The sequence below is a fragment of the Drosophila gunungcola genome, unplaced genomic scaffold (genome assembly GCF_025200985.1).
Source record: "Drosophila gunungcola strain Sukarami unplaced genomic scaffold, Dgunungcola_SK_2 000060F, whole genome shotgun sequence".
NCBI classification, from domain to species: Eukaryota; Metazoa; Arthropoda; class Insecta; order Diptera; family Drosophilidae; genus Drosophila; species Drosophila gunungcola.
Genome location: NW_026453223.1, coordinates 166,720 through 190,846, shown reverse-complemented (window position 1 = coordinate 190,846; position 24,127 = coordinate 166,720). Strand labels below are relative to the sequence as shown.

Genomic DNA, 24,127 nt, shown 5'->3' with positions numbered 1-24,127 from the left:
ATTGTTTTTCCAACATTTAACAGGTACTTTAATTATATATAAACACTCAGCGGTTTTGAAACACCTAGTATTTTGTATGACTTTCATACAACATATCCAATCTAATTTGTCCGATCCGCTAGTATATAGTATATAAAGTATAGCTTGAAAAATAACTAGGATACAATTAATCCGCCAACCGGAAAATTGAATTAAACTAAAATGGCTTTGCAGTTGTGTATTACTTTTACTTACAACGATGCTATTTGTTCGATAGCTCGGATGCATACATATGTACAGATATTTACAAGAGGCGTTCTTAAATCTACGATTCGGCAAGATGTGGATGTGGGCGGTGGATATCGTCCATTTGTAAGTCTATATGCTTAGTCTACTTCAGATTCGGGCTTTGATTTGGATTGGGACTCCGGGTCTAGACGAGCGTGGAGAGCTCGTGCAGCAGGACGGACATGTTGCTCATGTCCAGCGTGGGCGGGATGCCGGGACTCACTGATCCGCTGGCCTCGCGTCCAGCCGTCAGGATCCTGGGCGTGGGCGTGGGCGGCGTGGCCGTGGCAGGACGCACCAGGAACGACGAGTTAATGGCCCCCATAGCTCCTCCTCCTCCTCCTCCTCCTCCTCCGCCACCGCAGCAACCTCCGCCTGTACCGCCGTTGAGCAGATTGCTGCTGAGCAGCGGATTGAAGCTGCCGTGCGAGTGATTGGGCGACACTGCCGTCACGGAGGGCGGCACCAGATTGGGCACCACCTGGTGGCCCTGGTATCCGTGGAACGGAGGACCTGGCGCCATGGCCAGGGGCAGGGACATTGCCACGGGCAGCTGCAGCGGCAGCGGCATTTGGGCGCCCGATATCACCGACAAATTGTGCGCCAGTCCCGGCGGAGCACCCCTATAGCTGATGGTCTTCTCGCGCTGCCACACAAAGACGTTGTGCACCATGGCGCCGCCGCAGAAGACGATGCCCACGCCAATCAGCAGGCTGGTGACGATCGCCGGCGTCGAGTGGAAGTGACTGAAGGTGTACAGAATGAGGCCGGTGAGGAAGACCGGTATGGAGATGAAGAAGCCGCTGACGGCGCAGGTGCGGCTGGCACTGGACTTGGCCAGGTACTGGTTCTCCCTGCCCTCGAAGGCCGGCTCGCGCAGCTTCACGGCGAACAGGAACTGGATGGCGCAGACCAGCAGGCAGCACAGGTTCAGCGACAGGGAGAGTGCCCCCAGAGCCAGGGTGACGTCGTATACCACGATGAAGTCCTCGCCGCTGGCGCCCCGACCCATGGCGTCCTCGCGTCCGTTCGGCGAGATTCTCAGCAGGAAGATGAGCGACAGCAGCGCCAGAAGCAGGGAAACTGTAAGAATAATGGGCTTTAGTTTTGGCCTTAACACCAAACAGAAGGTTGTCAGAAAATAGTCTTTACCCTAATTGAAAAGAAGCCCAAACTTGTACACTTTACAAGACATTTTAATCACCAATAAGGCTATCTCTCAGCGGTCTTTCATTAATTAAGATTAAATCAACATTCAAAAGAAAGAGAATAATAAATATATATTTATGTACTTACATCAATGCTGGGTTATCTTTAAATGCATATTTAAGCCTGTAATAATCTAAGGTATCAAATGTCAGCAGTTATGTAACTCAAAAAAAATTGACGACAATGTTAAATTTTTCAACTCATAGAAAATAGTTTTACAAAGTGAAACAATTTTAAATTTAAAAATAAGTTATCTAATAACTTGAAATATTAAATGTTCTTAATAGCTGTGTATCTTCACATACATCGACATTTCCAAGCTCCATTATTACAAGAAGCTTTATAAAGAGCTAATTTCGAATTGTAGTACGATACATAAATGTAAAAAAATACAACGAAAGGGAAATAAAAAACTTAAGCAAGGAATAAGGATAGAGAATGTTTTTGAGAACGCTATTAGCTACTAGTAGATACCTGTTCCTTTGTAAGTGGTATGGCTTTAAGACTTTTCTATTTTATTTTTATTCGAAATCTACAATATTTCGAAATTTCCAAGGAACATCATTTCTAAAGTCTCAGTGCCAAACTACCAAACCGATTCGTCTAAACTTTTGTTGAACATTTGCTATACATAATCAACAGGCAAACACAAAGAAGTTCTTTTTAAATTAAAAAAAATTTTTTTATTTGAAAATTTTTTTGAAATTTAGTAGCAAATTTCGAATTTTTCACTTCCAAAAGATAAAAAAAAAATTAAAAAAAAGGACCTCTCGAAAGCCTATCACATTTCAAAAGCAGTAAGATGTATATTTTTGAGTTGCCCTATGATGTTCACTCTAAACCGCCTTATTTAAAATATAAAAAAAAAACAAGTTGCACAGGCTGTCCACGCTTAGAAAGCCAAATCACCTTCAGAAACCCTGCAATTTAAATGCCAAATTTTTTAGCTCCCATAGTTCCTGGTATGGTTACACTACAAAATTAAATTAAGAAGGGCCTTCTTGAGAGTCTTGAGAGTATGCCATACTCACTGAGGCAGAGGAGTCCCAGGCTGGTGAGTGCCTCGCGGGGCGAGGGTCCCGATTTGGGCAGCTTGTGGCGCACAGGATTGGCGGTCAGGTGGCCGTAGTTCCTGTAGTTGTTGAGCGGCACCTGGCTGAGGTTGTGCGTCTGCGCCTGTGCAGGCTGTTGCGTTTGCCCATGATGTTGCTGCGACAGATGTTGCTGCTGTTGCTGCTGTTGTTGCTGTTGCTGCTGCTGCTGGTGATGCTGCTGGTGGCCACCACTGCTGGCCAGGATGTGCTGATTCGTGTAGGTGTGGTGGTGAACGCTCCCATTGCCCAGAAAGTGTCCATTGGGGGTCAGCTGGGTGAGCGGGGTGAGCGGGGTCAGCGGGGTCAGTGGTGTAAGCGGTGTCAGCGGCTTGAGCGGCGTACTGGGCGGGACAATGTTCAGCAGCGTGGAGGAATTGCCCACGCGACCGCCGTTCTCGTTGAGCAGCGTGCTCGAAGCGGAGGCATTCAGGGCGGATATGTTCAACGGCTGCGGCGGTCGCAGGTGGATGTTGCGCGCGGTGCTGGCCACGGCAGCTGCTGTTGCTGCTGCTGCTGCTGCTGCTGCTGCTGGTGTCGGTGAGCTACCGTTGGTGTTAGTGTTGCTGTTGCTGCCAGTGGTGGTGGCAGTTGCATTACCAGTGGTAGCGATACCCACTTCCGTTTCCACAACTGGGGGTGTGTTGTGGCCACTGCCACTGCTTCCAGTGTGGTTGTTGCTGCTGCTATTGCTGTTGCTGTTGCTATTCGTGTTGCTGTTGCCGTTGCCGTTGCTATTGCCGTTGCTGTTGCAATTGCTGTTGCAGTTACTGTTGCCATTGCAATTGATGTGGCTGCTGCTGCTGCTGCTGTTGGCGGCGGCGGCGGTGCGCAGCAGCTGGCCGCCCAGCAAAGTGGACAGCGGGTTTATCGCCACGGCACCGGTGGCGGTCGCAGCGGCACTGCTCGTCGTCGAGGCGTGCTTCAGCATTTCCGGCGGTTTGGCCCCTCACTCCGATCACATTCTGGACTGGCTGCCAAGGACCTTGCGCGAAAACAGTACTAATCGTCCTGCAATTACAAATGTTTGAATTAAAAAATCTAGAAAAAAAAAACAGACTTCGGCAAGCCGAAGTTGTATACCCTTGCAGTTGTTACAGAAATAAAACTATCTGTATAACGACAATATGTCAATTTTTATACGTTTATGTTAAAGATGTCCGACTTATATACTACCTGCAATATAAAAAAGGCTTTTGGGACAGTTTTGTACAGATATCCTTTACAATCGAGAGAATAGTTTGCGTAGAAACAGACAAACGTTTCGGACGGACATGGCTAGATCAAGTCTCATAATGATTTATTACATATTTTATATTTTTATTTTATATTGTCCAAAATATCCCCTTCATTTCGTTGCAATCTTTTCACTGACATTACAATTTAAACCTTGTCAACGGCATTTAAAGTTACATTGCTATCACTTCTTGTGCCAAGTATAGTCAACAACAGTTTCATATGGATGTTAATTGCTTTTTTCAAATAAATAAGAATTTCATTTCTATATTTATCTAATATCTTTCTGTGTTTTGCATTTTTTTATCTTTAAGGGTGTTAGCAATATGTGCAGGAAATGGAAATGGAAATGTTTGGAATTCCTTACGTTACAAACTTGTGCTAAATTTAGAAATAACTGAAGAACCTTACAGGCCTTGGCATATAAAATACTAGCTCCGTCGGTAGTTCACACATTGTGATCCAAAGTCCTAACCAAGCTAGTGAAGATGTTCATCCAGAGTTTTCTACTGCTATTGGCCATAAACTTCCTGTCTGCAGGACGAGTTCCTCGACCGAAGGAAAGGATTATCGGTGGGCAGAACATTGAAATCGAACAGGCTCCTTGGCAGGTGTCCCTACAAGTGAATGGGGAACACTACTGTGGAGGCTCTATTTACAACAAGGACATTATCATAACTGCTGCCCACTGCCGTTTTAATAAAACAGAACGCCTGGAGGCAAAAGATTTCCTTATTCGCGTGGGCTCGTCGTTGAAAAACTCCAAAGGAACCCTTGTCAAAGTGGCCGCCATAAGATCTCACGAGAACTTTGATAATACAAATTTGATCAACGACATTGCTCTCATGCGACTAAGTGAACCACTTAAGTTCACCAGCAAAGTACAGAGTATCCCTTTGGCCGAGAGGAATCCTGCTCCTGGATCAGTTGCAATGGTTTCTGGTTGGGGACTATCATTAGAATTTCCCGATTATGGCTACCCGGTGCTATCAAATCCTATAAATCTTCAAGGCGTATACAATTATATTCAAAATCGGAACTTTTGTAGTAGGTTATTGCCTATGACCGAGAGTAATATTTGCGCCGGAACTTATGGACAATCGGCATGTCGTGGTGACTCTGGTGGACCATTGGTTGTTAACCAAAACTTGTGGGTGTCGTCTCAAAAGGGTTTGAATTTTGCAATGGTTTTACAGTCTATGCAAGTGTTCCTTTCTTTCGACCCTGGATTCTAAATGCCATTGCATCTATTTAAAAATATTATACCTTTATCAAAAATATATATTTCTGCGATGGACACATAACAACTTCAAACTTCAAAATGTTTAACCGGCCTATACCTTTTTGTTAATTCGTTCCTACACTTTTAGTCATATATTAATCCAAATAAATACTGAAATTACAATACCCTCTGTAAGGGTGTAAAAGGGCAATCAATGGATAAATAATACATTTTTACCAACATAGGACAATAGTCAGTGATATAGTCAATAGTCAGTACAGTTAAAAAATGCCTTTCGTTAATAGTATCCAAAATGGAACTACCTAGTGTTTTAAGCCCTTCTTGAAACTTAAAATTTTAACCATTACCCCATTTGGTAAGCGAAATTTCAATAAGGACAGTTTTTCGAATCTTCAATACTGTAGATTAACTAACTGCTATCTGCAACTGTAGTTGGCTGCCAGGAAAAACCACCGCCTCATGGGCACTTTCATTTCGCCAGAGGCTTTGCATGTGCGAAACTTTCCCATAAATTATGTGCATTGTGCATCGCATGTATTGTGTAATTAGTAGATGGCGAAGAACTTTTCACCGGCCCAGCACCACTTTGAATGCGGGGATAAAAGCAAAAGCAACTGCAGTACAGCCAGACGGAGAAAGATGTGGATCACACGCCTCGACAATAAGATACCCAATTCTTCATTTCACTACATCTAGTATGCATTTTTAAACCCATTTTACCTTAAATACATATTTCACAAATAAGCAGATATTTCTTTCAAGATCCACGAAACTTTCAGGATTGGTAGATATAACAAACATAAGCTTCCGATTTAAGCCCTATTTTCAATGCCAAATTTTATAATATTCTATTTAGAAAATCGCTTTCTTTTTTCTGATTTATATTTTTTAACACGAACTTGTTCTCAGCTCGTCCTGAGTTTCGAAATAGTTAGGGACCATCAAATTCAGTATGCAATAAAATTGATAAAATAAAATGAATAATTTAACACCTTCATTTTGAGGGACCCACTGTTCGATAGTTTGGTTCGCAAGCTACCAGTCAGATTCAGCGGAAATCTGATGATTACTGGGAAAACTCTTTTTTATTTGCTGACCCAGCGGTTTTCCTTACCATAAAGAAAACATGTAAGAACAAACGTGTCAACAAATTTGAGTCATCTCTTTCTGGATTTTAATAGACGACCCAAAATTATAGCCACATTTGACCTGGTTTGATTAAACCAGATAAAGCGGTATCTATAATTAAAGGCCCTGACATTGAGATACATTCCAAGACTTTTAATGAAATATTAAATTGTTTCGGAATTTTCAAACCATGTAATCTACTGTTTAAACAAAATGAACGACACAACAAGTAAAGGACTAACAGGACTAAGGACCACAGAAGTCTGTGGGTTCAATCAGTAGGACCTCCTATGACACGTAGAGAAATTGGGCTTAAAACGGAATATATACTCGGATCAAGAATATATAAACTTACACATTTACACCCATGTAATATCTTGAACTAAAAAAAAACAAAAAAACAAAGGCAGGTGCCTTTATCGCGGCTTTAGCCAAGAAGCTTATAAGCGAAAGACAAATTGCAATTGGCTGGTTGTAAAACGGGTTTACCTCCGTGTTCTTTTTTGGTAACTTTAATTTCCGTTCTTGACCTGTGACCTTTACATGGCCGCCGAAGGCGAGCGAAGAAAGCGCCGGACAATCGGTAATTGGCGAAATTGACGAAATTGGCAAACGCCCTGCGGCTCCTTCCTCCGCCTCTCTTCCTGTTCCTCATCCGCACCAGATCCAGTGAATTTCGATGGCGATTTCGAACCGATCTCTCGATCTGTCGATGATCTCCCAGCGGAGCAGAGAGCGGACGACAAGTGGACGACGCGGTGACCGATCGAGTGACAAAATACGACTAATATCGGCATCGGTATCTCTCTCGAACTTCGGATACTCGCAAACTATAACTGCGGTTCGGTTCGGTTCTGGCCGCCGGCAGCTAAGGCCATTCGCAATCGCCCAACCATTCCAACCATTCCAACCAGTTAACAAGTGAACGGACACGGACTCTCTTTTTTCCGCTCTCCCGCTCTTCCGCTCTCACCCACTCAGGCCGACACCGCTCACACGGACAGGTGAGCAGTGGCAGAGGGAGGGGGAGAGAGGCAGCGGGAGAGGATGAGGAACGAGCCACTTCCAAAAGCCGCTCGGCACAGTGGGACCAAAAGTCAACAGAGGGCCATCAGGCATCATGTCGCCAAAAAAAATTGTACAATATTATTTTCTCTAACAATATTTGATATGCAGAATATCTAAACAAGCTCAATAACTATGTTATTAAAAAAAAATACGTATCTTCTGATATAATTCTCCCATACAGAAGATACCAAAAATGAAATTGCTAATACGGCCTGGTTTATATAAAAATAATAACATAGGTAGTTTTTTCTATTTTTAGTGGATTTAAACTTTTAGAAATTACATCAACATAGTAATCACAATCGATGTGTAATTAATACTGGGGATAACTGGAACCATTCTAAATACTTTGAACCATATAACAGAATATTGTATCATATACCTATATCAAAAAGGTAATTATAAATCTGAAAAAAAAACACTAAGCGCCAGATGCCAACTTTCTGTTTGTTTTCATCGCAGGAAATTTTGAAGAATATAGAGTTCATTCTGTAAAGCATGTAGAGTAGAAACTGCACCGTACCGAATAGGAGTTATATCCGAATCGTGCCACAGATTTGGAAACAGTTTCGAGGTGCATTTATATCAAAGGACTTGTCGTGGCATACGAAGCGACCCACTGTGCCCACTGCAAACCTGCTCAACTCACAAGCACACGTTACACACGCGATGCGACTGCTCCTGCCTCACACAACACACCGCACACCACACACCACAACCACACACTGGTAAAGAATTGGTGGCAACAGCTCCAACTTGCTCAGCCGCATTCCACGAGCTCCGAACTGGAAGGTTGTTGTCGGTTGGTTGTTGGTTATTGCTTTTGCTTATTTTGCGGTTGTTGTTTTGATTGGGACTTCGAATTTCGTCTATTTATTCCTGCAAGCGGTATATTTGGATTCCCTAATCTTTTACGAGTAACGGTTGCCTGCCACTTTTCACGAATCGCGATTTATTAAATTCAAACTTGTGGCGCTTGTCAAATCGGAATTCCCTTCGGTTGGATTCAAAAATAGGAATAGACGATCAATGCTGCCAGACTGCGTCGAACTGGTGGACAGTGTTGTTAAACTGATAGTATATGCCGACTAGTAAATGAAAACCGATCGAATATACAACATTTATCGATTGCAATTTCTAATTGCCGGATTCCACGGGTCGTAATTTTACTTTTCCAACATGGGATTGTTATAGAAAATTTGTTTGCGTGAAAATGTTTAGAAATTTAAAGCAGCTGGTGAACAAATTTCACTAACTAAGAATACTATCAAAGTACCTCCCAACTTTAATTGTCTTTACAATATCCCAAATAACTATATTGTTGAAAGAGAAGATTCGAAGAAACACAAATTCAATTTTCCCGGCAAAAAAAATGGATATGGGCTTAGGACACTACAAAAGTTGGCCTCATTCATTGCTCATTTATTTTTATAACTATACGGTTTTCCGTAAGTGCGAGCAAGACAAACGTATGACATTTCAAATAGCAATGAATAAAGAAAATTGACAGAACCCGATACCCGATAGTAAAATACTAGACGGAATTAGGTAAACAAAAGTAACATTCGATAAAATACCAACGGGGCCGATACATCAATGAGCAAAATTGTATTAAAAAGTAAAATTTCGCTCATTTATTAAAGTTGACGACAAAACGGAATAAGAAAGCGAGGCTTAAATGTATACAAAATATTTTTTACCATTTAAAGGTAACTACTAAGCACCATTAAACGTTAAAATATAAAGTGTAAAGTTTTTCATCTGCTAAAGACTTATCCAATGATGTTGGCATTTGTTAGATGATGTGGTGATCCCGATCCATAAATTTCTGCTGATTTTACCCATAAATATGTGTTTTTTTTCCGCGATATACATATGTAGGTCGTCCAGATTTTTTCCCCGCAGGACAAATGGAAGTCAATACCTTCCTATTCTTTCATATTATTAAATTGGCATGGATTCTTTTAATTACTTTCAAAGGGATTGACTTTAAAACCGCAGAGTTGACCAAAATGCATCTCTATTTCCAAAATAAATTCAAATATCCAAGTAAAAATCATCTAAATATTTAAAAAATACTGAATTACTACCGAATTTAATGCTTTCTACTCGCAACGTCTAGTTGAAGCGATTTTTTTCGTCTCTTTCTAGCACATGCACCTTTTATAGAAGAAAAAGCAACTGAAGCGGAATTTGGTCGCTGAAGCAGAAAGGCAGCCTGTCTGAATAGGCTATTAGCCACTGTAGCATCCGTACTTGGCCACACTATTTTCCAACTTTCTCCGATTCGATAAAGGGTTTATTTCAACTGTTCGACGCGCGGTAACACTGGGTGAACAATTTTTTTGCGATCCGACTGCAACAGCACCGCACTGCCAAAGAGATAAGAGACATGACTGATCCCAGCAAGCTTTCCGTGGCCGTGGTCTGCTCCTCGAACATGAACCGCTCGATGGAGGCGCACAACTTCCTGGCCAAGAAGGGCTTCAACGTGCGCTCCTACGGCACCGGCGAGCGTGTCAAGTTGCCGGGCGTCGCGTTTGACAAGCCGAATGTTTATGAGTTCGGCACCAGCTACGAGGACATCTACCGCGACCTGGAGGCGAAGGACAAGGAGTTGTGAGTTGTCCGGTCTCGGACAGTCCCCATCCTCTCGGCTAATCCAATCCTGTCCCCCCCGCACAGCTACACACAGAACGGGCTGCTGCACATGCTGGATCGCAACCGGCGCATCAAGAAGTGCCCGGAGCGCTTCCAAGAAACCAAAGAGCAGTTTGACATCATCGTGACCGTGGAGGAGCGCGTCTACGACCTGGTGGTGCTGCACATGGAGTCCATGGACTCGGTGGATAACCGTCCCGTGCACGTCCTCAACGTGGATGTGGTGGACAATGCGGAGGACGCTCTAATGGGCGCCTTTCTCATTACGGACATGATCAACTTGGTACGATGCTTTGGCACTCTGTCACCGTAATTCGCCTTTCTTTATTTGTGCTCCCTTACAGATGGCCAAGTCCACGGATCTGGACAACGACATCGACGAAATGATCCAGGAGTTCGAGGAGCGGCGCAACCGGGTCATACTGCACTCGGTGCTCTTCTACTGACGACCGACGTGCGCCAACAGTTCGTGTCCAGCTCCAACACTAGCACCAGAATCCCCTAGTCTCCCTACGCTCCCCACGCCGAGTGATTGGTCCTTGCCGAGGACTGGTATTGCCGGACTTAGGGCGTAGGATGAAGATTGGGAGCCTAGAAATATAAGAAACTTGTAAATAGAGAGGGGCCATCGCTGCAGCGAACACACGCATCCACATCCGATTCAAAATCCAAACACACACACACACACACTCCACCTGATTGCACTGGCTCTTGAATATGAAATTAACACAACAAATGACGCCCATTACAACAATGAGGCTCCAAAAAAACGAAACCCCTCGTATGTAGTATGTGTTCGTGTCCGTATTCCTTGTAGTTCCGGCCGTTGAGCCGCGACGTCCACGGCTTTTATCACTGGCTTTCGTTTCCCCCAGCTGGCAACAGGGCCGAACATCTGACTCCCCGATCCGATCCGTTTTATACACATATATATGGAAACAAAACTCGCATGTGTGAATGTGAATGAGCATGCAGGCCAGAGAGCCAGCCAGGGGCGGATCGAGATTGGGACTGGGATTGGGCCCCATCGTGGACGGGGGCCGTAGTTATTAATCTAACATAGTTTTACAAATTGTTCAGACAGGGCCATACGCCTGCCTAATTTGGTAGCTGAAAAGATCACTGTGCGTTTCAAAAAATGGCCAAAGGTCCCATACGGGCGCCGATTCATAAAACTTAATACAGTGTCAGTGCGGTACGGGAAATTAATAAACCATCCAGGGGTGTTGACTATTTAGATTGTGTTCACTGTAATGATTGGAATAAAAACGTACGCCAATTATGGCGGCTTTCTTGTTGACATTTGAATTCTGTTCGCCCTTATTCAAGGAAATAGATTTTCCCAATTATATGTTGGCTATCGAACTAAACTTCAAAATTGATCAAATTTAATCTCAAATTGTGAATTTTCAAAAAAAAAAAGTGATTGCTGGCATTTCAAAACCAGTTCGACTCATTTCAAGCCAAAACTGAAGAAGACCCTAGGAAAGATTTTTGATTTAACGTCAATCGGTTTTTTTAAATTACCATTCAAAATAAGTTAAATTTTGTGAGGTTCTGAAAATGGCAAGTCGGCATTTAATTTCGTTTGGTTAAATTTTTGTTTCCGATATTTTTTGTGGCTAGTAAACAATCGAATTTTTTTTATGCTGCATAAAATAATTTTAGATTTTTTTCAGATTAATGTTTAGTTTTTTATTTAAATAAAATACATTATAATATAAAACGATGAGTAAAATCGTCAAAATTACCTGGTTATTAACAAAATTAAGCTCACAGTTTTTTTTTGTAGAATCCGCTCCTGGTTGCGATCGGCAGTCGCAGTCGGGGTTTGTAAGCGTCGTTTTGTGTTGTTGCCATTGGCAGTGCCGCCGCCGCCGCCGCTGCCGCCGCTTCATTTCATGCTTCGGTCAGTCAGGGAATGATCGTGCTGGGCTCCAATACTGTGCTACCGAGGGCTCCGCGACTCGACGCCGCACTCATTTGCTAAACACAACCCAAACATAGCACAACAACGTACAACTCTGCCGTAATTACACAGTGGTTGCTTAAATCCGACGACCGTCGAAGCAGCGTTTAAGCTGGTGAAATCTCCAAAGCCAAACAACAGAAAGCCCATTGGGTTAATTGTCAGAAAAAAAGCGGCCTTAGAGTGTTTATTTTGTTTTTTTTCATTGTGCGGACTGGACAACTTGGGTCAAGATGGCAGCGCAAAAGGAAGGTGAGTGTTCGATATTATTACCTTTGACTTCGAGTGGATACTTTCCGCGATCACTGTCGCATCAGGTGGGCGATTGCGGTTGCGCCCTTCAAATGTGTTCCTTCTTCGTCTGGGGTCACCTACAAAAAACAACGGAACCTATCTTATCACAGGCCGCTCAATCTTCCCGCTCTTCTCCTCTCGCACTCGTACTCGCACTCTTACTCTCACTCCCCAATTCCAATTACCAACCGATGACGTGTGGCCGCTCTTGGCCATCGGCCAGCAATAACAAACACTCGTTCTGATTCCCATACTCACTTCCCAAGATTAGAGCCCGGCAAATAACCTTTTGAGGGTTGAGAGAGCTTTCCATTCTCCAATCTCCATTCTCTGTGGCAATGACATTTGAACATGTTTGTTTTTAAATGCATTCTACGCACCAATAATTAACTCACCTGCGGGGGCTTTACGAAAAGCCTTTCCAAAACAAAAACCCGCTTGGCATTATAATTCATTCAAACACGTTACCTTGTTCTCTTTCACCCTCTCAGCCTCTCTCTTTCTCCTCCTCCGTTTCTCCACTCTCTGACCTGCGTCTCTCCTTGCCCCAATGCCTTCGCCTTCGCCTGTGTCAATGTCAAATGCGATCCGGCCGAGATTACAGTCCAACTTCGCTAAATCGAATTTGGGGAGACTTTGAGTTGTCGAATTGATTCAAACACGTGTTAAAGCTTACGCAACTGTTAATACGGCAAGTTAGACTTATGAAGATATAGAATATGGAAGTTCGAGCTATGGAAGCTCTACTGTAGAGTTATAGGCTCTGAGTCACGATCTCGGCATGCGAAGGAGCCCACAGCCAGCCGATTAGTCATCATCCGCCAGAGCCAATCTGGTTTTGCGCCACAGATCTGCCAGATCTCATACGGCCGAAAAGTATGCCTTCTTGAATTCAAAAGACATTTATCATCTAACGCTTTTTATTTGGTAAATCTTATTTCACAACAAAACGAGTACGCGAGATCTCTTTGAAGAGGTTGAGTGTGTTTACCCTTCTCCGTATTATCACGTGACCGATCGTCAATCGTACCATACATACATACATATGTACATACATATATACAAATGTGTGTATGACTTTTAAACGACTTACGATGGTTTTAAGCAATAAACAAGTTTAATTATATCTCCAGAAAATCAAATTATGTGAAAAAGTACAAAAATCTATTTTGTGTACACTCCATTAAAGTTTTGTTACTCTCTTGCTAGATATGTACATATGTTGTAAAATATTATTATTCTTGTTTCTCGCAGAGTCAAAGTCACTGTTCACAAAGTTTTGAAAATGTTTAACAAACCTGTTGAGGGATATTTTAGATACACGTAACTCTGATTTTTATCCTTTTGCTACCCTCGAAAATGGTCACGAATATTTATACTTGGTAGCTTTGGAAGAGCTTCATTCTTCCGGTTAAATAATTTAGCGTCCGTTTCGTTGCCGTGCTCCCGCCTAACGATCGGCCCACACTGCCGGGGCTTATTCCGGAGCCAAGTTTTGGATATGTGATGATGTGTGTTCCTATATATGTACATACCTATTACATGTCACTTGCACTTTGTGCTGACGCTCGCGTCGCAGTCGCTGCCTGGTGCATCGCTTACACCTTGTTAAAGTTAAAGTCAACCGCAGCGCAGCGCAGCAGTTTATTCGTTTTGTGCAACCGCATCGAAAGATACGCGCGAGCGCACCTGCCCAAGCTTCCGCACCCGATTCCGTTCTGTTCGGTTCTGATCCGCCACGGACACCACCTGGTCTGCTCCAAAATCTGGACGCCCATTAGCACCCTCGTCCACTTCCACGTAAAAGATCTCACCTTCAGTGGACCGATAATCGGAATCGGGCTCGGAGGGTGACCTCTGGCAGAGCTCTCTCCCGGATTACTTGGCTAGTCATCGGCAGTGGTGCTGGCGGTGATTAGACAACGGAACCAGGTCTTATCGAGTGCTTGACGCTCTACCGCACCGACGAACCCTAATAAAGTCTGCACTCTGCCGTGGACGTTCACTTCGCTCCAGGCCCTTCGTGAGTCCTCAGCTCCTCCTCATCCTAACCATTCGGACCCAAAGGCAAGTGCGTGATCACTGATCGCAGAGTTTTTGAAAATATCAATAAAAAAAAACAAGAAAGGAAGCAAACTTCGGCAAGCCGAATTTCATATACCCTTGCAGCTGTTTCAAAAATGTAATATTCTTAAAAACATTCAAATTATGATTTACTTGCGTATATGTTTAAAAGAATTGATTTGCAGCTCAATTATTCGAAAGTTCTTATAACAGCTATACGATATCGTTTTCCAATTTTAATAGAATTAAAAGGGCAATTCTGAACTGTCGAATTATTAATAAGTCAAAAAAATTTTTTTTTTAAATTAACAAATTTTTTTTTAATATTTTTATTGCTTTTAAGCTTCCATAAAAGCTTTATGATATAGTAGTCCGATTTTGATGAATTTTAAACCGCAATTCTGAAATATTTAATCAGTAATGAAGACTGAAGAATGTCGAAAACTAAAAAAAATTAAAATACATCAAATTATAATTTTTTTATTTATTTTTCCGATTGTTCCTATGGAAGCTATATGCTATAGTCGTCCGATCCGGCTCGTTCCTACTTATGTACTACCTGCAATAGAAAGACAACTTTTGGAAAAGTTTCATGCAGAGACTAGATTGCGTAGAAACAGACGGTCGGACGGACATGGCTAGATCGACTCTCCTAGTGATGCTGATCAAAAATATATATACTTTATAGGGTCGGAAATGTCTCCTTCACTGCGTTGCAAACTTCTGACTGAAATTATAATACCCTCTGTAAGGGTATAAAAAAAGTAAAGGTTAAAATGACTTTATTGACCATTTGAATGTCACAAGAAAACAAATATTATACACAAAATAAGGATACCTTATTCGAGCAGAAGAAAGCGTTCCAAAACTCGAAACTTTTTATCCGAAAAAAAATCCAACTTTAGGGGGCTATGGGGTATTGCTTTTATTTTCGCTTCACCTTAAATCTATATTGGTTATTGAAAATATAAAATATAAAGTTTAAATTAACTCTTTCGATCATTTGAATTAGGAAAACTCGCTTCAATCTAGATGTTCAATCCGAAGCTTCTTGCTATCGATGTTCGATTTCCCATAAATAAACTTGCTTTATTGCCCATAGAGATTTTAAGTAAAGGTAAAATAATTTTAATACCCCAAGGCCCTTTCAAGTCGGATTTTCTCGGGCAAATATGAAGTGCTTCGAGTTATGGAAGTTCGCCTTTTTTCCAAATTCAGGAAATCACAAAATCGTTGACCCTATCATTGTTTTGGTACCTGTTGGGGCTTAGGTTTTTAAGTTGAATTTTGTCCAAAACTAAAGACAATATATAACACCCCAGTATACCGGGTTTCTTACAGCATTAAACTTCCCAAGATAAATTGTAAAAACAGTTCGCTTTGATTTACTAGGCAGTTGACAGTCAGAAGTTAGTTTAAGGTAAACCGAAACGAAGCTTACGAGATACGTTCGATCCACAGATCACACCGCCCTGGATCTCATCATAAAGTCGCTCAAGTCCCCGACCATGGTCTGTGAGGGCACCCACTTCGACGGCAAGATCCCGCACACGTTCGTGATCTTTGGGGCTTCTGGCGACCTGGCCAAGAAGAAGATCTATCCCACACTGTGGTGGCTCTACCGGGATGACCTGCTGCCCAAGCCCACCAAATTCTGCGGCTATGCCCGTTCCAAGCTGACGATCACCAGCCTCAAAACGCAATGCCTGCCGTACATGAAGGTGGGTTCCGGCTCTTCTCCAATCAATACCACTGTTCTCCAGGATATATCCATCCATCCATCCGTTTCCTCGCAGGTTCAGCCCCACGAGCAGAAGAAGTACGAGGAGTTCTGGGCCCTCAACGAGTACGTGTCCGGCAGCTACGACGGACGCACTGGGTTCGAGCTGCTCAACCAGCAGCTGGAGCTGATGGAGAACAAGAACAAGGCGAACCGCATCTTCTACCTGGCCCTTCCACCCAGCGTTTTCGAGGAGGTGACCGTCAACGTCAAGCAGATATGCATGTCCCTCTGGTGAGTAGCAATTCAGTCGGGAATCCAAATGGATTGCTACATATAAACACTCATATTATATTAACTCCATAAGGAACCTTTTGACCAAACAGTTTACCAAAATTTTACTTATTTGGAATCCTAGCCATATACTCTAGCGGTCAAAATAATAGTAGTATTTTAGCTTATGGAAAAAGCAATTAAAATTAATATATCGTGAAGCTCCACGAGCACCATAAACTAAATGGGTCGAGAATAAATATCAACATTTATTGTGGCTATAATATTTTAAAACAATACAAACAGAATTGAAAAATACAGATATTAAATAATTAAAAACATTTTTATTCTAATTTAAAGAGCAGATAAGCGGGGATTTTCTTAAATTGTTAAAATATCGCTTACTGCAGTATATGAAAAGGGAATTTGAAGGAATGATTAACAGTTTTCATTTTCCTTGTAAAACTAAAACAATATTAAACCTTATTTGTTTTGGTCAGAAATCATTATTAAACAAAATAATAGAATAGTTACCATATGCCTTAAAGGTTCGTTTTTGAGCACTTTACATTGTCCCACTACTATTACTCTGACCGAAACTGTATGTACATATATGGGAAACGAAATCAAAGACTCATTTGTCAAGCTTATTTACATCATAGATTATATTTTTATTCCATATTATATTATTTGTGAAATCAACTTAAAGACTTTCTAACGTCAATAGAGAAACTTAGGTTGTAATAAGTAGATTACCGATAAAAACTCCCACACAAATTGTCCTCTGTGCAACAATGACACAATGACCCTCAACCCCGAAGCCACCGAAAATGACATATGTAGCTTCTAGAACTCATTTAGCTTGTTGCCATGTAACCATGGAATAGCATCAACTAATAATGATAATAATGTATGTTAATCCACAGCGGCTGGAACCGCGTGATCGTGGAGAAGCCCTTCGGTCGGGATGACGCCTCCTCGCAGGCGCTGAGTGACCATTTGGCCGGACTGTTCCAGGAGGATCAGCTGTACCGCATCGACCACTACCTGGGCAAGGAGATGGTCCAGAATCTGATGACCATTCGCTTCGGCAACAAGATACTCAGCTCGACGTGGAACCGCGAGAATATCGCCTCGGTGCTGATCACATTCAAGGAGCCCTTCGGTACCCAGGGACGTGGTGGCTACTTCGATGAGTTCGGCATCATCCGGGATGTCATGCAGAACCATCTGCTGCAGATCCTCTCGCTGGTGGCCATGGAGAAGCCGGTCAGCTGCCATCCGGACGACATCCGCGATGAGAAGGTCAAGGTGCTGAAGAGCATTCAGGCGCTCACCCTGGACGACATGGTGTTGGGCCAGTATCTGGGCGATCCGAAGGGCGCCACCGAGGATGCGCGCACCGGCTATCTGGAAGATCCCACCGTTAGCAAGGACTCGAACACGCCCACCTACGCCCTCGGCGTGCTCAAAATCAACAACGAGCGCTGGCAGGGAGTGCCCTTCATCCTGCGCTGCGGCAAGGCTCTCAACGAGCGCAAGGCGGAGGTGCGCATCCAGTACCAGGACGTGCCCGGCGACATCTTCGAGGGCAGCACCAAGCGCAACGAGCTGGTCATCCGTGTGCAGCCCGGCGAGGCCCTCTACTTCAAGATGATGACGAAGAGCCCCGGCATCACGTTCGACATCGAGGAGACGGAACTGGATCTGACGTACGAGCATCGCTACAAGGACTCCTACCTGCCGGACGCCTACGAGCGACTCATTCTCGACGTCTTCTGCGGCTCCCAGATGCACTTCGTCCGCTCCGACGAGCTGCGCGAGGCGTGGCGCATCTTCACGCCCATTTTGCACAAGATCGAGCGGGAGCGCGTCCAGCCCATCACCTACCAGTACGGATCGCGGGGCCCCAAGCAGGCGGACCGCAAGTGCGAGGAGAACAACTTTAAGTACTCCGGCTCCTACAAGTGGCACGGCGGCAAGCCGGCCACCTCCTCCAATCTCTAAACGCCCCAATCCGGGTTGGGTTCATCACTGCACACACTGCACACACTGCACACACTGCACACACAGCACACACATCCTCTCTGTCCTTACATATCTATATGTATTCTTTGGTTATTTGTAATCTTCTCTTCGGTTTGTACAAGAATTTTTTTGTTAAATATATGAAATAGCATTTAACTGGAACTCGCTCATATCTCGTTTATAAATTATATTGCGCTTGTAATCAGTTCTTTTGCGACTTATTCTTAAACATTCCATATTTTGCTAGAAACAGCTTAGAAGATAAGCTTAATGTTTATCAAAAAAAAAAAAAAAAAACTTATAATACAATAACTTAATTAGAAAAAGCAATTTTTATACACATCCGATTTCGATTCTCTAGCGTTTTTGTTATGTACTGACATAGTTACTTGATATGTAATGGGTGATCAAGAATATAAATACATAAGCTTTACAGGGTTGTTAGTGGGTTTCACGCCTCGAATAAATTATAATTTCACGATGTGATAAAGAAAATAGTTAAGAAACGTTTTCAGCGGAACTCTGGATGATTGCCTGAATATGACGGATGGCGATGCGTAAGTACTGTAACGCCACAAGACTAAATGTCATCGCGGAGGCGGTGGCTTAATGTATCCATCGCTCAATATGGGATTTACTGCGTTCATGATCACATATCCGCAGGGCAGTGCCATTGGCTCTGGTTCCTGTGACTCCTCCTCCACCTCCTCCTCCTCCTCCTTCTCCACCTCCACCTCCACCTCGAACTCCACTTCAATCTGCACATCGGGGTAATCGTCGGGGGGTTCCGTCTGCTTGAGGTCTGAATAAAGCATTCTGGGATGCGGAATTCCCTGATGGGGCTGTATTTGCCGAGACTGGTCAGGGTCGAAGGGCGCACTAGGCATCAGCACACCCGGGGGCACTTTAACATCGATCTTCGCCATACTCCGAAGCTTCCGGACACCGAGGAAGAAGACACCGAGCACCAGCAGGGCAAGGATGCCCTCCACATACCGGATCCTGCCGGTGACCCCCACTTTGTCCTCACGCAACCACTTCATGCCGCCACTCTTGTCAGCACCATAGTTGGCCGCCACGGCCATTCGAATCGGACTCATGTCGGATAAATCGTACTTTAGCTCTGTGGTAGCATCCGCCTGGCATGTGGTTTTGTTGCACCAGTAGACAAAGTAGCCTTCGAGATTTTTCTCCTCCACGGGCTTTGTCCAGGTGAGGATTTGGGTGTTGTCGTCATGGGCCAAGTCCTGGCACCTTCGGTCCATGGCATCGGACAGTTCGGGCACCTCCAGCCGGCTCCTGTTCACCGAAATGCCCTTTATATTCCTGCTCGCCACAAACACTGTGGCCGGGTTTTCGTAGTCCCATTCCTTGAATACCGTGGAAGTTCTGTCGGTATATTTGCCCAGTTTGCTGTTGAAACAATGGAGAGGATAGGGGAACAACTTAATTATAATTTACTACATGTTTTTAAAAAAAAACTTGTATATCTTAATAATTATAACTTCACAAGAAAAAACGATAACAGATACCTTTTTACTTTTATTTTATTGTGATAAAAATTAGATAGTAATGTATTTTTTCCTGTAGACAGGAAAGTATATGGACGCGGTATGGTATATTTTAATAAAAAGTCCCTACATATCCTAATAATAGATTTTAATTAACACTTGATGAGTGTAGGAGGTTGAGGTAATTATATCTAAGTCTGGCCATCAAATTAATCTGTACTGATCTGTAGAAAAAGGTTTTTTTAAAACAATCTGTTGATCTTTAGTTGAAAGTGTGCCTTCCATAGATACCTATGTATGTAGGGGCAGGGTTTTTATAAAAAGTAGCTAAATATATGTATGTAATTTAAAACTATGTTTTCTAACATTTTTAAAAGATTTTTAATAAATACTTGATGAGAGTAGGAGGTTCAAGTGTACGATCGGTACTTAAGAAGTTTGCGGAAAAAATCGCTTTTCAAAACCTACTTTGTTGGAAAGTATATGGGCTCAAAAAGGCAATTTCATCAAAGATCTTTAGCCTCAGCTTACCCTGTGTTGGTGGTGACTTCGTAATCCAGTTCCGGAGCGTTGAATTCCAGTTCCTCGAGCGGCTCCCAGTAAACCCTTAGCTCGTGATTGTCCTGGTTGTAATGGTAGCCCAGGGGCAGAAATTTTGGAGGGCGGGCTGGTCGGGTGGCATCCGTTTCGATTACGATCTCGGGGTGCTGTTCCGACCAGGGTGCACCGGTCACATTGAGGCGACGCTTTAAGCGCACCATGAATTTCTGATTCCCTTCCAGATTTTCGAAGCATATCCTATCCGTCGTGTCCTTCGGGATGCGCTCTGTGTACCTTGTTAGATTCTTGACCAGTTGAGGATATTTGACGCACTGCAGCTGCACATCCCATTCAAGTGTTTCCGTGGAGCCTTGCACGTGTATATGGTTCCACGAAACGCAAGTATGATTGATGTAACGATCCGCTGGCCACTCCAGCTCCGTCATCTCGTCCTTGGTCCGATTGAACTCCTGTGTCTGGTTGCCCAGGGTGTCGAGCATGGTGAGTCTGAAAATCATACTATCGGGTATCAGGTCGTTTCCGTTGATATCCACAGTGCACTGAATTTTCGTGGCGTTATTCTTGTTTACACTGCAGGCAAGTGGAGTGTTGTCCGCCATAAGCTCATAGTGGGTTAAGTCCCAGAAGTTAGCGTCGTCCAATCGGGTGAAGGTGCAACTTATCTCAGCTCTTCCATGGTATCGGTAACGGCACTCAAAGTCCGTCACATTCAACTGGGCGAACACTTTGACATGGAATCCATTAAGAAGGTACGTATCAAAATAACACTCGAACTTTAATTGCGCGTTCTGGTTAAAAAGTCCAGGTTTTCCCTTAAAGGTAGTTCCACTGTTGTCCACCTCCGATATGACCACCTCATTGCCGTCGAACTTCATTGTCAAATGCTCCTTTAAACTCACATCCTTTCCAGCGTTGCTACACTCGCAGAACAGGTCCACGTCGCCGCCTTCCCGCCACCACGTTTGGTTGGAGCTCGAAGCGGTCATCTCGCAGGGCAGGGCCACCTCCTCCTCCGCCCGGCCACATTGGATAAGCATAAACAGTATCGTCGGCACTGCTGTCCAGCACAACCACGTCCTCAAGCCCATATATGTATGTTGCCTCTTATCGCTTACGAGGTATAGTTATACAAATTCTGGAATTAAAATGAAGCTTTATTACAAGAGTTTCCACGCGCTTTATACATATGTACATATGTACATGCAGCTGCGGTCATGAAAATAGTAGTTTTCAATAATAACTTTAAGTTTTAAAAAAAGCTTTTTAAATTAGTTTGCATATACATAAATAATATTTATACCCTTGCAGAAGTTTGTGACGCAGTGAAGGAGACATTTCCGACCCTATAAAGTATATATATTCTTGATCAGCATCACTAGCAGAGTCGATCTAGCCATGTCCGTCTGTCAGTCCGTCCGTCTGTCCGTCCGTTTCTACGCAAACTAGTCTCTCAGTTTTAAAGCTATCTGCTAAAACTTTCCCAAAAGTTGCCTTTCTATTGCAGGTAGTATATAAGTCGGAGCGAGCGGGATCGGACGACTATAGCATATAGCTCCCATAGGAACAATCGGAAAAATAAATGAAAAAAAATTGATAACTTTGCTGTTTTTCATTTCTTTTTTAGTTCTTTGACATATAGTAATGGTTGAATATTTTAGAATTACGGTTTAAATTTCATCAAAATCGGACGACTATATCACATAGCTCCCATAGAAATAATAAAAATATAACTATCTAATAATTGAGCTGCAAATCATCATAGCTTCAATGTTTTTCAACATATACGCAAGTAAATCATAATTTTAATGTTTTCAAAAGTATTTATTTCTTGCAATAGCTGCAAGGGTATATGATTTTCGGCTTGCCGAAGGTCGCTTTCTTTCTTTTTTTGAATGTTTTTAAAAAATATTGATAAAAAATAAATGTTTTTATTTTTAAAATTAAAAAATAGTTAAAAAATTACAAATATTTTTGTTCCAACAAAAAATGCAGATGAACTGAGATCTTTGGCTATTTTCTTAAATTTGTTGAAAATTATTTACTAGAGTATTTTGAAAAGTACATTTTATAGAATTACTCAATTCTTAGTTTTTCTTCAAAATCTAATACAACACAATATCAGTGGCGGATCTAGGGTTGCTGGCGCCCGGGGCAAAGCGAAAAATTCCGCCCCTCCCTATTTGCTGTACGAATAACATAAGGAGTAGTTTAAGTGTAAATAGGTTATTAATTATTAAAAGCTTATATGTTTGAAGAATTGTATTTCATATCGATTCTTTTGTCAGTTACAACGGAAAAAACATTATTATTTGTGTTTTTGGAAGACAAAAAAATAACAAATTCAGCAACAATATCATTGTAGTCGAGTGATGCTGCTACTTCATTTTCGATAGACAGTATAGCTAATTTTGACAGCCTGTCTTGGTTCATGGTTGTGCGGAGATAGGATTTTATCAATTTCAGTTTACTGAATGATCGCTCACACGAAGCCACGGACAATGGTAGAGTCAGCAAAATTTTCAATGCCGTCACATGTGTTTTGTGCGCCTCCAACCCCAACGATGAAATATACAATAGTATTCCTTTTGGCGTGAGATCAAGACTTTCTCCCTTTTTATTGGCCCGCGGAAGAATATGAATTCTCGAAATTCTAATCGGACTCGATTTAGCGCCTCTTAGATTTGGCGCCCATTCGCACCACTCCTAGATCCGCCACTGCACAATATAAAAAGTTTTTAATCCTTATTTTGTTCGTTGGTAACTTAACATTAAATTAAAACGTTTTCCTACTCCCTAAAGAGTTTTTGAGCACTTTACATTGTTCCACTAATATTATTATAGCTTCAGCTGTATATACGTTTATAAGCCTGTAGCTTTCGAATTCTCAGAACAGTATACTGATAACGCCGAAAGCATTGACAACGTTAAATATAGAGGCTGCGAGCCTTTTAAAACAAAGCTTACCGATTGCTTCAAAGCGACCTACTCAACTGAACAACGATCGCGAATGCGAAGCTCCGAAGAGCTAAGCTCATTTTAATGGAAAATCTACCCCGAAAAACCCCTCTTATCAAAAGAAGAGGAAACGCTATAGTTCCGTGACTCGACTTTTAGATAACCCTTACTCAACTAAACAATTTTAAAATCAACTAATGTATGCCCTCAGAAAACAATCGGCTTAGGGTGGCGCCATCTGCCGAACGTAACAAGCTTCCTTCTCGAAACCCGTTACTCAGCTCACCATTCTTGCTATAAATCCGCTCCCAGAGGTGGCGCCCTCTGCCGAACTGCAGGGTAAACACTACAAGCTAAGAACGAGTAGCATCCCCGCTTAATATTCTTTCGCTCTCACAAATATATGAACTCCGTTGTTCAAAAATGCAGTGACGTCATAATAAAAACTTTCCTTACAACTTCTAAAAGATTGGATAGATTTAGAAATCTTTTGGCGTGTCGATAGATGTTGACTTAACAAACATATACCACCCATAACTGAAGCAGAATTCTTCAATTAGTGGGCATTAAAGTGGGTGTGAGCAAATTTTGAAATTAATCCAAAAATTCTGGATTTTATAGTCTCCGAAATCTCGACGTTCGTTAGATCGGACAAACCTGCATCGACCAGGCTATTTAGCCTGATCAGGAATTCATACACCTTTCAGGGCCGTAAACTCTTCCTTCTACCTGTTACATACTGTTCAACAATAACAATATACCCTTTTACTTTACAAGTAACGCGTATAATGAAAGTCATTTGAATTCAACGAGTAGCGGTTATAAAAAGCCCGCAAGCCAACTGAATGA

General features: G+C 42.6%; 5 protein-coding genes and 1 long non-coding RNA gene across 15 annotated transcripts; 3 read left to right on the top strand and 3 right to left on the bottom strand.

The window, feature by feature from the left end:
- Positions 1 to 56: 56 nt before the first annotated feature.
- LOC128264193 (uncharacterized) lies at positions 57 to 8,314 on the bottom strand. 3 transcript variants are annotated; one of them, XM_052999572.1, is made up of 3 exons: positions 7,766 to 8,314; positions 2,508 to 3,578; positions 57 to 1,350 (listed from the first exon to the last, which is right to left on the bottom strand). In XM_052999572.1, the coding sequence occupies exons 2-3, from the start codon at positions 3,496 to 3,498 to the stop codon at positions 413 to 415; spliced, it is 1,929 nt and encodes a 642-aa protein (XP_052855532.1). In that variant the 5' UTR covers positions 3,499 to 3,578; positions 7,766 to 8,314; the 3' UTR covers positions 57 to 412. The 3 variants fall into 3 exon arrangements, with proteins under 3 accessions (XP_052855532.1, XP_052855533.1, XP_052855531.1); XM_052999573.1 differs by having other exon boundaries at positions 7,892 to 8,314; XM_052999571.1 differs by lacking the exon at positions 7,766 to 8,314 and adding an exon at positions 6,664 to 7,042.
- LOC128264211 (trypsin alpha-like) lies at positions 4,246 to 5,236 on the top strand. The gene is given in 2 exon segments (XM_052999594.1): positions 4,246 to 4,946; positions 4,949 to 5,236. Coding segments are annotated over 2 exon segments (765 nt in total). The 5' UTR covers positions 4,246 to 4,291; the 3' UTR covers positions 5,059 to 5,236.
- Positions 8,315 to 9,515: 1,201 nt separating the features above from the next.
- LOC128264214 (RNA polymerase II subunit A C-terminal domain phosphatase SSU72) lies at positions 9,516 to 11,211 on the top strand. The gene is made up of 3 exons (XM_052999596.1): positions 9,516 to 9,861; positions 9,928 to 10,186; positions 10,248 to 11,211. The coding sequence occupies exons 1-3, from the start codon at positions 9,635 to 9,637 to the stop codon at positions 10,347 to 10,349; spliced, it is 588 nt and encodes a 195-aa protein (XP_052855556.1). The 5' UTR covers positions 9,516 to 9,634; the 3' UTR covers positions 10,350 to 11,211.
- Positions 11,212 to 11,777: 566 nt separating this feature from the next.
- Positions 11,778 to 18,413, top strand: LOC128264197 (glucose-6-phosphate 1-dehydrogenase). Of its 2 annotated transcripts, none has more exons than XM_052999578.1 (4): positions 11,778 to 12,124; positions 15,692 to 15,951; positions 16,027 to 16,244; positions 17,150 to 18,413. In XM_052999578.1, the coding sequence occupies exons 1-4, from the start codon at positions 12,106 to 12,108 to the stop codon at positions 18,228 to 18,230; spliced, it is 1,578 nt and encodes a 525-aa protein (XP_052855538.1). In that variant the 5' UTR covers positions 11,778 to 12,105; the 3' UTR covers positions 18,231 to 18,413. The 2 variants fall into 2 exon arrangements, with proteins under 2 accessions (XP_052855538.1, XP_052855539.1); XM_052999579.1 differs by lacking the exon at positions 11,778 to 12,124 and adding an exon at positions 14,028 to 14,233.
- Positions 12,118 to 13,828, bottom strand: LOC128264223 (uncharacterized). Of its 7 annotated transcripts, none has more exons than XR_008268670.1 (5): positions 13,702 to 13,828; positions 12,843 to 13,051; positions 12,562 to 12,780; positions 12,425 to 12,496; positions 12,118 to 12,243 (listed from the first exon to the last, which is right to left on the bottom strand). It is a non-coding gene; the product is annotated as an uncharacterized LOC128264223 (long non-coding RNA). The 7 variants fall into 7 exon arrangements; XR_008268667.1 differs by lacking the exon at positions 13,702 to 13,828 and adding an exon at positions 13,465 to 13,677 and having other exon boundaries at positions 12,323 to 12,496; XR_008268666.1 differs by lacking the exon at positions 13,702 to 13,828 and adding an exon at positions 13,465 to 13,677.
- Positions 18,414 to 18,749: 336 nt separating the features above from the next.
- On the bottom strand, positions 18,750 to 23,792 carry LOC128264166 (cytokine receptor). Its single transcript, XM_052999526.1, has 4 exons — positions 23,288 to 23,792; positions 20,294 to 21,458; positions 18,980 to 19,664; positions 18,750 to 18,785 (listed from the first exon to the last, which is right to left on the bottom strand). Exons 2-4 carry the CDS (start codon positions 21,409 to 21,411, stop codon positions 18,750 to 18,752), a joined length of 1,839 nt encoding a protein of 612 aa, XP_052855486.1. The 5' UTR covers positions 21,412 to 21,458; positions 23,288 to 23,792.
- Between the last annotated feature and the right edge of the window lie 335 nt (positions 23,793 to 24,127).